The sequence below is a fragment of the Carettochelys insculpta genome, chromosome 1, assembly GCF_033958435.1.
Source record: "Carettochelys insculpta isolate YL-2023 chromosome 1, ASM3395843v1, whole genome shotgun sequence".
NCBI classification, from domain to species: Eukaryota; Metazoa; Chordata; order Testudines; family Carettochelyidae; genus Carettochelys; species Carettochelys insculpta.
Window position 1 is genome coordinate 134,024,208 of NC_134137.1, and position 12,878 is coordinate 134,037,085.

The window sequence follows — 12,878 nt, forward strand, 5'->3', positions numbered from 1 at the left end:
GAAATTATTCCACACATGAATGCAAAAAAAAATTAGCAGGAACACTGGGTCTAAGGTTGGCCCGACACGCAATAACTTGTACTGTTTTTCAGCGAGCGGGAGCTGAGCAAAGGAGACGGCAGGACGAGCCTGCAACCAGACGATGGGAACGAGTCGACTTTCTAGCTTTCCGCTCCCCAGACGAAACCAGTGCCTGTCTCTTTAAGAGTGGCCGGTGCTCGGCCCCGGCGGGGCGACGCTGATTGGTGCCGAAGGCTGGAGAGCGCCCAGCCGCCATTGGGTGCAGGTGAGAGGGCGGGGGGGCCGCCGTATCCCAGGGAGACTGGAGAGGGAGAAGCCGGAAGCGGGCGCGAGGCGGCTGGGTGCCGGGCGCGCGGGGCCATGGGTTGCTGCTTCTCCTCCAAGAGGCGGAAAGAGGCGAAGGGGGGCGCGGAGCCCGCGGGCGCGGGCGAGGAGAAGCCGCCGCCCCCGCAGTACAGCTGGGACCAGCGCGATAAGGTGACACTCCCCCATTCCCCCACCGGGCAGTGCCGTGGGGCTAGGCGATGCCGGGGTCCTCCAGCCCCGCACCCCCCCTTACCGCCAGTGGGTGGGTTTGTTTTGGGCACGCCAGTGCGTGAGGGTGTCCCCTCCGCTTCCCCTGGGACTCTAATGGGTAAATACCCGGTGCAGCAGCGTCCGGGGCTGGCTGGCTCAGTCCTAACACGTTCCTTCTCTGGGCGGTCTTCTGTGGGGTGGGGAACGCGCCTGGCTGGGTAGAGCTGAGTGCCTTCTCCTGGTTCTGCTCTCTTGTCTTCGTATGTGAGGCCGAGGGGTCGCGGACCCGGGGCTCCCTCCTGGAGCTGGTCTCTGGCACACCTGATGAGGAGAATGAGTTTCAGAGCCGAGGACACCCCATGGGACAATGCCCTAGCAGCAGCCCGGGTAGCACGGAGTCTGTGTCCCTTGAGTAGCTTTACTGATTGCAAACTAGGCCGTCTCTGCTATGGAAAGATGCAGTCCTATGTCGCAATGGCCCAACTCATTCTGTGACATTAAGGACTTTATAAGTGAAAGGTTTGTAAACAATCCTTCATTTTAGGGTGGGAGGTATGGGAGGTAATAGGCAACTGAGGCAAACTGTCCCTCTTTGCAAGATGCTGTTTACTGATTGGGTTGCTGCATTCTGGCAATCTTCCATTTAAGGTAAACCATTTTCTAGTAGAATGAGGCTTTTTTTTCACCTCTACAATTTCATTTTTCCTTCACTTCTTTTTTGCCAAGAAGTGGAGTGCTGTCTAGAAGTTACGTGGTAAGTAGTTGTAGAAGAGGGGGCAGAACTGAGTTTCTACCCCTATTTCAATTAATCCTCTAGCTTTCTAACAGTAGTTGGGGGAAAAAGGGGTAGAAATCAGGTGTGCTTCAGACACAAGTTAGAAAAACAAAATTCAACAGCAGCTACAGAACTAAACAGACTTCTTGACAGGAACCCCTCTTTTCCCATGCATCTCTAAACTCTGTCAGACCCTAATATTATCATGTATCACAGATGCACAGAAGGCTTTTTATAAACTTGCATGTTATGTTCTCTTAGGCAATATTTTATATTCTCCTGACACTTCTTTCTCTTATTTGCTGGCGGTCATCTTGGAGGATCAGAGAAGTAGAGTTTCAGTTCATAAAGTGGTGGGATTTTTGCTAAGGATTCTCCTTTTACTGGCTGAGAGGCCATTGAAAGAGGTCATTAAACAAAAAAGAACTTTGCTGAATAAAAAGGCTTCTCCTTTTCATTTGCCATTTCATGTTTCATTTCCTTCGTGCTTGTGGTGTCGTAATCCTGCTAGTTCTCCAATCATCCATAGACTTGGTGGAAAAAGTAGGGCAGACTAGAAATTCAGTTTGTGTGTGTGTGTGTGTTTTCTATAAAAAAAAAAAAAGGCTATGTTTTTCAGTGTGACAGAGAGAAACAGCATAAACTATATTTTCTTTGTAAACTTTTCTTCTTTTTGAAACATAGCCAGATGCCCTGGTGTGACATCTAAAGCTTTCTAGTGGATTAAGCCAAGAGATGGGGTTAAGCATGTACAAAGCTTTGTGGGTAAGGACAGAGGAGGCTTCTTCATGTCAGACTTGATACTTTGATTTCCTAGGGTATACTTGTGGCATACCTTGGGTAATGTGGTGCTTGGATAGGGAGGAAGCAGACCATGTTACTTATATAGCCATTACTTTGATGGCGTAGTGTTAATGTTACCAGTTACTGTTTTTTTAAGCATAGTTGGAATGGCTCTTACTTCATTGTAAAAGACTATTACAGAAGTCACTCAAATTATTGCATTTAAAGTTAAAGTAGTTAAATTAGTCAGCTCAATTTGGTGAACATGTTGTATCCAGCAACATGGATGGTAAATTAAGCATAAAATGATAGTTACTGCCTAATCCAGTGGAAGGAGGAAAGTCAAAACAAATAATTAAGAGAAAATTCTATGCTCTTGTCTCCTCCCTGCCCATCTTCAGTGTTAAGGCAAGTGTTTCTCAGGAGGGGAATGTATTGCTGCACTAGGAAAGTAAACCTCATATGTAGTCTGCTTAGTGTCTGAGACACTGTTACTAAAGTCAGTAGTAGATTTAAAAAGTTTTAAACAATCATGTGGATGAAAGAGAATGTCATAGTTAAATATGAATTTACACAAAATGTCTATAGCCAGTTGCTTTAGGGCTTCCTCTTCTCACACATCACATGCACTGAATCCTTGCTTTTGAATTCAGGGGACCATACTGAAAACAGCACAGTTAAATATGTAACTTTTGAATGTCTTCTCAAAAAAAGCTATATGGAAAGGGCTTCCAATATTCATTACCCTTTCCTCTTTGCTTTTGCATTAACTGCTACTAGTACTTCATGCTACTGTTTTTTTTAATTGTATTGAAGTTGAATAATGCATCAGGTGGAATTGACAGTCTTTTTCAAGAATCCCAACTCAAATGTATGTTTTTTTTTTTTTAAAAAGTAGCTTAGTATACTGCCTCTAAGTTTCCTGACATAATTTGTGCTGTCTTTAATGTGTTTTCCTTGTCCTCACTACTATGTGAAAAGACCAAACAAATACAAAAAACTGCTGTCAAATGCACAAAGTAGAACATTTACAAGATACCTAGGTGTCTTGCTCTTTTATGTAGGGTCACATATGAAAATGTGTAGTAACAGAGCCCCCAAAACCTCAGCTTCAAAAATAGTTTCACTTGATGTCTTCCGGCATTCATTTTTGGTCACTTTCAACAGTGTAGGTTGTCAACATACTGGTTTGCATGGGGAAGTTCATATTTACTGGCTACTATTTCTAGCTGCAGCGTGTCAGAGTCAGCAAGGCAGCTTTTACTGTATGTAGTGCTGTCTGTCAGGAGAGTTGATGGTTATTTTAAAGACGACAATTACTGGAAGCTTTACAAGTCTAACTGTGTACAAAATCCCCGTGTGTGCAATTGCATCTTTTTGCTTGTAGACTTTAGTTGCCTTCCTGTGAACTAAAAATCGAACAGAGCTTTCTGTTTTCAAAAACTCAGACATCATAGCTCAAATACTGTAAAAGAAGCCCTTTTTATTGCCTTCTATGGAGCTGCAATGACTGAAATGTGAAAATCCAAAGTTGATTCTTTTTTTTGCCTCTGTCACTGTAAGTTTCATGGTTTTGTTTAGTTTAATAGTTTCAAAGCTTTAAAATGAAATCTTCTGACTCTTCTTAGTTTAGTGCTAGGCTAAGGTCAGCAGTCTTACTACAAGGGTTAGTTCTTTTCAGAATAAGCATTGCAGTAATAACACAATAAAAATGAGATTCCACTTCAGTTCTAAATTGTTAGTTTGTCATCTTAATGTTCCCAAATACTGTTTCTATGTAGAAATTTCTTGTGTGCGCTCTGTACAGAAACTTAGGGAACAATGTCAGACTGAAATCTAGTTAGTTAAAAAAATAACTGAAAGTACTACACTTTTCCTGGATCCTCATGATAACATCTATGGCTTCCTAATTTTTAAAGATGTATTTTCTCTCACTTGGTGAGAAGTCTGCGCACACACAACAAACTGGAAAAACCAGAAATGTCTTTGGATATTTGTTATAAAAAATTGAGACAATTAAAAGTGTCACTGAAGTTTATTCCACTTCTTAAAAGCCTGCATTAGCTTCAGTTAAAGAGGAGGGATTTGATGGTCCTGAGTAAAGTTATTGTATGCAGATATTTTTGGGATGCTTACAATGTAGTTACTAAAATGTTTAGTGTGGTACAGTAAACCCTTGAGTTACGTGCAAGGCAGGGGTGGGAAGAGAAGGGAAGTAAAAGCAGCAGCCTCGGTTGGTTTCCTGGCCCTGCAAGGGGAGGGCAGCCGCAAGCCAGGCTGACACTTGGTTTCCAGCTCCCCACCACTTGCAGGACCCAGGAAACTCACCAGCTCAAGTGGCAGGGAGCTGGGAAACAAGCTACAGCCTGGTTCCTGGCCACCCTGTATTGGCGGGAAACTGGCCAGCCGTGAATGGGTCAGCATCCCGGATCCCGCAAGCAGTGGGGAGCTGGGAAACAGGCTCCCACATGGTTCCCACATGTGGCTGGTCAGTTTCCTGTGTCCCACAAGCAGCACGGAGACAGGAACCAGGCTGTCTCCTGGCTCCCTGCCACTCTGGGAGCTAGGAAATTCAGCCTGGTGGGCTTTTCAGTTTCCTGGCTTCTGCAAGCACCAGGGAGCTGGGAGCCAGGTGGCAGCTTGGTTCCTGTCTCCCTCTGACTTGCGCAAAAGTTTGAGATATGTGTGGGGGTGGGGCTTGCAGGAGCGCAACCCCCCCATGTAACTCGTGAGTTTACTGTATAACAGGTAGGTGGAAACAGTCTGTAGGCATAACTGTTAGAACATCCAGCATTGTGTAGTGCTGGGCTCAACCAGTTTGCTTTTGTCAAGATTCAAACAACAAAAACATTTTATTTTTAGATTGTGTATGTTGTGGGATAATTAATGTATTGTGGAGGGATTGCTAGTGTCTCCATACTTAATAAATTAAAGCAAGTGCTTACAGTACTTGCAACACTTCAAACACCCTGTGGTAGATATGAAAACCCATTCTCATCAGAGCTAAATGGGGTGGATTTATTTAAAGTCACTTTGATTTAAATAATTGATTTTTAAATCTCCACAAAAATCATTAGTTTAAATCAGCTTACCAAAAAGCTAAGATTTAGTGTGCTTAATTTTGGAATAAACCACATTGTAAATTGGAGATACAAATCTCCTAGAATTGGAAGGCCCCTGGGGAGGTCATCTAGTCCAGACTCCTGCCCTCTTGGTAGGACCAAGCACTATCCCTGGCATCTATTTGCCCCAATCCCTAAGCGGCCTCCTCAAGGATTGAGCTCACAACCCTGGGTTTAGGAGGCCAATGGTCAAACCACTGAGCTATCCCTCCCATGAAGATTGAACTTACCGGCACTTGTATTTTTTGAGAGAACAAGTATAGAATGGGGTTCCTTGGGTTTTATGCTGAAGTAGAACAGGGAGTAGACTTATGGCATCAACCTTATGGTCTATGGCCACAATGTTCCAAAATAAGGGGCATGTATTTTGTAAAATAAGATGATGCTCAGTGGCAACTGGCACATCCTAGATTTCTCTTGCTTCAGATTTTTTCTATTGTATCCTTGAGTGATAGAAGTTTATTTTGTTTAATTAACTATGTTTAGCATCTGTTTCTAGCAACATCCAACATAGCAAGCAGCTTGAGAATTTACTTGTCAAATCACCCTTATGCTAAAAGGCATAGAGTCTTAGAGAATGATGCATTGCAAAGTGAATTATCTCAGTTACCAACCGGTTGATCCACTCAGCCATATCCATGTTTTCTCCCAATAAAGTGGTTTTTCTTATAATGTTTCATCCTTGCAGTTAGGCCCTGCATTCTTTTCTTGTACTGCTTACACTTGACATGTTTTCCTTTTTGACGCAGGAAACGAATTTCTTCAAAATATTCCCAGGTAGGGTCTTTCTTATGCCCATAAGCTATGATTTTTCTGGGGTAAAAGTATGGGGGAATAAAGAAAGCTGTGTGCACGCTGAAGAACGTCTTCTCTTTTTCTTTCAGTCTGCTCCACTATTCCTTTCTATGCTGCCTCTGTTCTTTCCTATATATTGTCTCTCTGTCTTAAGACGATGTCTTAACTAACTCTTCTGCTATGTTTGGCCAAGATTCTATTATATCATCACAGAACAAAAACAGTCCTATCCAGTCTTATTTTGTGCATTTAAACAAAAAAAAAAAACCATCAATTTTTATCTACCCTAGAGTCAAAATTAGTATGTGCTTTATGCTGGTAAGGTTTTAATTTTCAGGTAAATATCTAAAAGGTTAAGAAGAAATTGTATTTTATCTCATCCAGGTCCCTGGTCTTAATCAACTGACTGAGCCCATTGCTGAGGTTTCAGCTCTGTTGTTGTTGTTTCAATAAAGTCTATGGGTCCCTTCAGGTCTATCTAATCTGATGCCAGAGTTCTGGCTAGGGATGTAAAATGTTAGCCGATAAGCATCTTTCTTACCCATAATCAGTTAACATTAAATGCAAAGCCCTGGGTGCCTCTAGTTTCTGCACCTATGTTCTGAACTAGCTAATGGTAAAACATTTAACCAGTACAATTTTAATGGTTTGAATGGTTACTTTTCAAAAATGCTAGTCACATCCCTAGTTCTGGCACTGTTGACTCTAGTGAACCAGTAGCAGTTCTCTGCCCTCTGTGGTATCAAGGTCCCTGGGTTCATCTGGATCAAGAGTCCAGTGCCTAACATTTGTCCTTGGAGTAGTCTGCAGCACACTGGTATGTGGACATTAAAACTCAATCTAATGTGGGCTTACCTTAGTCTAGTACTAGGATTTGAATTCCTCTGACTCTTGTAAGCACTTGCTTGAAGCATTCTGAGTGATGCGGCATTTGGCCCCAGGCCTGTTGTTGAAAGTCTGGTTCTGAGAATCAAGCACAACTGATTGTCGTAGGCCATTTGTTGAAGTGGCTTGATGCACAGCTATATCTGGTTTCCCACAGTGTGAAAGATACAGTGTCCATGACTGGAGAACTACAAGTTTGAGGTTTTGTAGTCAAGGGACAGATGTATTCCATGACCCTAATAAGTCAACATAGTTAGCTGCCAAAGATATAGCACAGATAACTTGGTAAACCGTTGTCATCATGGCTCTCTGCTACTACACACAAATATGCAGATTCTTGGGTTTGCTCATGTTGCTTGGGTTCAATGCTAGTGCTGGTCGCTATCTCCTGAAATGTCACTCAGGTGAGGTCTATACTCGACTGAAAAGTTGATCGAAGATATGCAATTCCAGCCACAACAGTTACATAGCTGGAATCAGTGTATCCTATGTCAGCTTTTTCTAGCCATCCCAACAGCTGGAGGTCAATGGGAGAAACTCTCCTCTTGACTTCCCTTACTCCTTGCGAGAATGAGGGGTATCAGAGCCTACTATAGAGCTTTCATGTTTCTATTTAGCATGTTCCTACTAGGCACGCTAAATCAAACCCTGGAAGATCACTTCTCAAGGAGTCCATCTTCCAGGAAGTGTAGACATACCCTTAGTTATCCAGCATTATTCCCATCATCACTGTTACCAAGTTCCTTGCCTTGTAATCATTGGCTCACTGAGGTGCTGAATTGCCAGCTCCTTTGCTTTTTCTGGAATCACCACCTGTGACTGTAGCAGTTCAATGCTAAAAATTTAGCACTGCAAGATCCAGAGAATCATATCTTGTGAGTCTGTTTGGCATAACTGGCTAAAAGTCATCAGAGCAGTCTAGTTTCAGCCTGTTGCAGAGAACCTGGTACTAATGACTTCAGGTGCTTCTGGTGTCGCCCAGAAGAGCAGATCTGCTGTGGTTTCTGAGTTGGCACATTTAAAAGGTTTCCTGTCTTCGCGGGTTTTTAGTGTAAGATGCTTAACCTCCAGGAAGTATTTGTTGACACAGTTTCATATAACGGGTTTATCCCAGGGTCTTCAAGGATAGTCAGCTGAGGCTCTAGGCTGGGGTCAGCAACCGCTAGCACAGGTGCCAAAGGTGCCACGCAAGCCAATTTTCATTGGCACACGAGGTGGGAGCTCAGCCCCACTCCTCTTTCCCCATGTAGCTGGGAGCTGGCTCAAAGCCATGCTTTCTGTGGATTAACAAAAAACCAGCTGATGCTTTCAGTCACCACCTAAAAACAGGAAAGTTCTGCATCTTTGTTTATTAATGAAGCTGTTTTAAGTAGGACTGTTACTGACTTTAAAAGGTATCACTTTCTCTCAGGCTGTACATAGAGGTTAAAAGGTCAGATTTTGACTTTGCCTCAAGGTTTGCTGAAATCTGCTGTAGGCATTCCTTTTGTGAGAGACTCCTGGACATAATGAGTAGCACACTTTCCACTTCCTGGCCAGAATTATGAGGTGTACACATCTGCTGACTTAAATTTCAGAACCCTTCACCTTGGTTAGGGAGCCCTGTTGTCCTTGTGTGCTGAGAGACCCTCTGCACGGAAATCTTGAAAACCATTCCCAGACTGAAATTGAAGCTCTTTCTCAGACCTGCTCCACTGTCATGGACAAATAATGAATTCGCATGCTTCTATTTATATGCAGTCAGCTAAAATTAACATTCCCTATAACATCTTGGGAGCAACTTTCAAAATAAAAACATTTATCACTTTTTTTTTTTTGGGGGGGGGGGCGGGGGGTTACACTTCCTTCAGCATTGACAGCCTCTTTTCCAACCTGACTGGGCTTTCTGGTGTCACATTTTTGATGTTTCTGTTCTGCTGTAGTTCGAGGAAGAGCTAGGGTTTTCATCCTTCATCTTTGTCACAGATAATCTGTTTCTATTGCAGATGCCAGGCTATGTCTACACTAGCCAAAAACTTCAAAATGGCCAATTTCGAAGTTTACTAATGAAGCGCTGAAATACATATTCAGAGCCTTATTAGAAAGCGGGTGGCCGCGGCACTTGGAAATTGACGTGGCTCGCCGCCGCGCTGCCCATCCAGACAGGCTCCTTTTCGAAAGGACCCTGGCAACTTCAAAATCCCCTTATTCCTATTTGCTCATAGGAATAAGGGGACTTCAAAGTAGCCGGGGTCCTTTCGAAAAGGAGCCCCGTCTGGACAAGCTGCACGGCGGCGGGCCGCATCAATTTCCAAGTGTCATGGCTGCCCGCATTCTAATGAGGCGCTGAATATGTATTTCAGCACTTCATTAGTAAACTTCGAAATGGCCATTTGCATGGCCATTTTGAAGTTTTTGGCTAGTGTAGACACGGCCCCAGAGAAGTATTTTCATATTGTTTTAAATTTACTTGACCACATTCAGGTGTCCACTTAAGTTGTAGATCTGATACCTATTCCTTGGTTCCACAATGTATTAATATAGATACTGTGACAGTTTCTCCTGTCAGCACCCTGTGGGTCCCTGCGCTTCCTGGCTGTTCTTTGTTGTGCCTCGGAGACTCAGGGTGGCCCCTTAACTACCCAGGTCTTTCCAGAAGCAGGGATCTCCACTTAGCAAGCCATTCTTATCATAGGCATGTCTGGAATGGGGTAAAGCAGACCCCCTTGCAGGCCTTTGCTTGCTCTAGCAAGGTACCCTCTGGGGAAGGGTGGGGGGAGTCCAGACCCGCCCTCTACCCTGGACTCGGGCCCAGGGTCCCTCAGAGGACAAGAGGAAACTGGTGGGGCTCTTGCCCCTCCCCTAAAGTAGCTACTTCACCCTGGGCCATTTCGCCCACCACTTCCCCATGGTATTTTTTTGTGCTGCTCTGCTCTGCTCCAGCCTTCTCCCCTATGCACCTTCCAAGTCCTTCCCCCTGTTGCCTGGGGGGGAGGAGGGAAGCTTATTTGAAGAAGTCCTCAGCTCGCCATGGGTGCTGATTAGACTCAACTGTGGCTGACTCCTAATGAGGCTCCAGCTGCTAGCCCTAACTGGGCATACTCAGGAGACAGAAAAGCATGAGCCCACCATCCGGCATATCTGCCTTCTGTCAGGTCCCTGCAGTCCCCACACAGCAGTCTGCCACAATACATTGCCACTATAATTGGCAAATTGCGTCTTCTCATGGGGGAAAAAATGAAGTCCTGTTACTGACCAACAGACTGCAAGTACTCATGGGATGCCATGGGATGTTCTTGTCTCTATCTAAACTCTCACTCAGAGATTCTGTAACAGTGTAATTATGTGATACCCTTATCTGTAAAGCTAATTAAAAAGAGAGAACATTTTTCTGATGCTATTTACACCTGAACCAATTACCTTTTAGGTCATGGAAAATGCTCACCAGGGAGTTCCATTGTAATCTATTTTACCATATGTAAGAGCTGTTTGCCTAGTCTGAGAGACTTTCCCTGTTTAGGAAAATCCTTTGGGAAGGATTCTTGTATACAACAGCAGAAATGTGTCTTCAGTTTTCTGCCTTACTTGTTTTGCAAAGCCAGAAAATTCTGACTAGGTGCCCTTGTTACCAAAGAGAGAGATGCTCCAGGGTCATTCAAAAGTTATTGGCATATTTCCTTTTTTTCACTTGGAATCAAGACATCATTTGTTTGTTCCACTTCCACTAGTTCATGAGATTCCTTGGCAGTGGAGCCAGTAGCTCTAGTAGTCCTAATCAGGTCTTGGCAGACTTGTCTTCAAATGTCCAGGACTGATGTTAACAGCTCTTTACTCAGGCTACATCTACACTGTGAAATAAATTTGAATTTATTAAAAATGACATTGTAACACTGTGTTTTATAAATTCAAATTGGAGTATCCTCACCTCCCCACAGGCTCTCCTTAAAGTCAACTTATTGCTGCCACACTCATGGCCAAAGATCAACTGCTGCAGCAGTGCATTGTGGGAACCTATCCCACAGTTCTGAGACCTGTAGCATTCTAGGTATTTTTGCTGGTGCAGCATGGGAAGAGATGCCCCACAAGGGGTTGTGGGTATGTGATATCATCTTTCCACATTGCATTGCCCTCATTCCCCTCCCATGGAAAGTAAATGGCCATTTTTCCAGAAGGAAGGAAGGAAAAGTAGTGCATCAACAAATATCACCAAATTAACTGAAATCTTCTGCTTCTACAATGGAATTGCTTTTTATAACTGTAGGGCTGTGTCTACACTACCACCCTCCTTCGAAGGCAAATTTCCACACACACACACCCCTCCCCCCCTGCAGCAACTTCGAAGTTGCCCCAACACTTCGAAGTACCGGTGGGTGAGCTGCAGCTAGACACAAGCTGGTACTTTGCAGTTGCTGCGGGGGGGAATTTGCTTAATGAAGTGCTGCGTATGCAGCACAGCACTTCATTAGTAGACTCCCAACACCCTCATTACCATCCTTCCTTCGAAGGAGGGTGGTAGTGTAGACAAGCCCTAGCTGTAACTGAATTATCAAAGCTTTTACAAAGAGCAGCAGGTGTCTGAGTTTTCTCAACTGGTCCTCCAGCTACTGTGTCCCCCCCCTTGATTACACATGATCCCTGAAAAAAATACAGGAACAATGCAAAGCTTGAAGAGAGTAGGATAGTAAAGGTTTTGAAAAAAAAGAATTTGTGAGGCAGGGTTTTTGGCTTCCCTGTCCATTATAGAGCTGCTGTGCCCTGGGATCACCCAGCAGTCTGTGTCTTCTCAACAGGCCCTCCGCCCACTCTTCCCTGTGTTAAGGGGGCCAAACTGTGAAGAAAGAGGATACAAAAGGTTAGTGAAAAGATTTTGGGCTTCCAAAACAGAATGGGACTGAAATCTCTTGCTTTCATAACCAAAATATCAAAGATTTTACAGAAAGCAGCAGGTGTGTTCAATGGGCTTAAAATGCAGCAAGGTGTCTGTGTCTTCTCAACTGGCCCTCCATTCACTCTTCCCTGTGTTAAGAGGGCCAAAGCTTCAAGTAAGAAGATGATGGTTAGGAGAGAGAGGGTTTTTTTTTTTTTGGCTTCCCACTACACAGAGTTGTCTAACCTAGGGGATGTGGCTCACCACATTTCAACAAGCCGTGGTGCTCAGTTGCAGGGACAAGCACCGATTGACTGTCAAGGGTGCCAGATCCCCTCATCCCGTGGGGCGGGGGTTGGGTGGATTGGAGGATGATGGGCCAGTTGACATGGTCCCCAAAAATCTTTTTGTGTGGGGACCCTGGCTGCAGAGCCAGTTGAAAGAGTTCCCACAGGGGCTGCAAGCCCCTGAAAATATTTTTGTGGGGTGGGGAGCTAGTTGATGCTGTCCCCTCCCCACCATCCCCGGGTAGCAGGAAGTCACAAGAAATCTTAGCCACTGGGGTGACTTTCCCCGGGTGACAGCCAGCACCTGAAAATCTTTCTGGCCATTGGAGCCCTCACTGCATGCAAGCCAGGGCATGGTGCTGCCTGGCGGCATGGTGCTGCCTGGCAGCATGGTGCACACTGAACAGCAGGCGCATCTTTTTATTGGGTTGGGGGCTAGCCATGTGATGTAGTTGGCCACAGGAAAGAACACAACTGCGTCGTGGCTGTAGGAGAGGAAGTGGGAGCCCCTGCACAAATGTAAATGGTAGAAAAGGAGTGTCTCAGCCTTTCTTTTGTACATGGCACCCTCCAGAAGCCTAGCTGCCACATGATAGGGTGGGGCAGGGCCTGGCTCCAGAATGGGGGGGAAGAAAGTGCTCCGCTTGCAGAGGTAGAGGACCATGAACAGAACAGAATAGAACCATGAACTCCATGTTGGGGCTATTTTGAATGGTTAGATGCGCCCACAGCACTGATAGCAAAGAAAGAAGTTTCTCAGCCTCTCATGCAAGCATGAGTCCACAAGCTTCCTGGTGCCAAACTCCAATTCATGGGCTTCCTGTTACCTATTTCCTGCATAACTAGAG

General features: G+C 44.6%; 1 protein-coding gene across 2 annotated transcripts in view; it reads left to right on the forward strand.

The window, feature by feature from the left end:
• The first annotated feature begins 309 nt into the window (after positions 1-309).
• RP2 (RP2 activator of ARL3 GTPase) overlaps positions 310-12,878 on the forward strand; it is a 28,912-nt gene continuing 16,343 nt past the window's right edge. The window contains exon 1 of one of the 2 annotated variants that reach the window (XM_074992138.1): positions 310-498. In XM_074992138.1, coding sequence (XP_074848239.1) covers positions 382-498 — 117 coding nt within the window. In that variant the 5' untranslated portion in view covers positions 310-381. Of the gene's footprint in view, positions 499-866; positions 1,057-12,878 lie in introns of those variants that run through there. The other variant, XM_074992147.1, reaches the window with a different exon arrangement.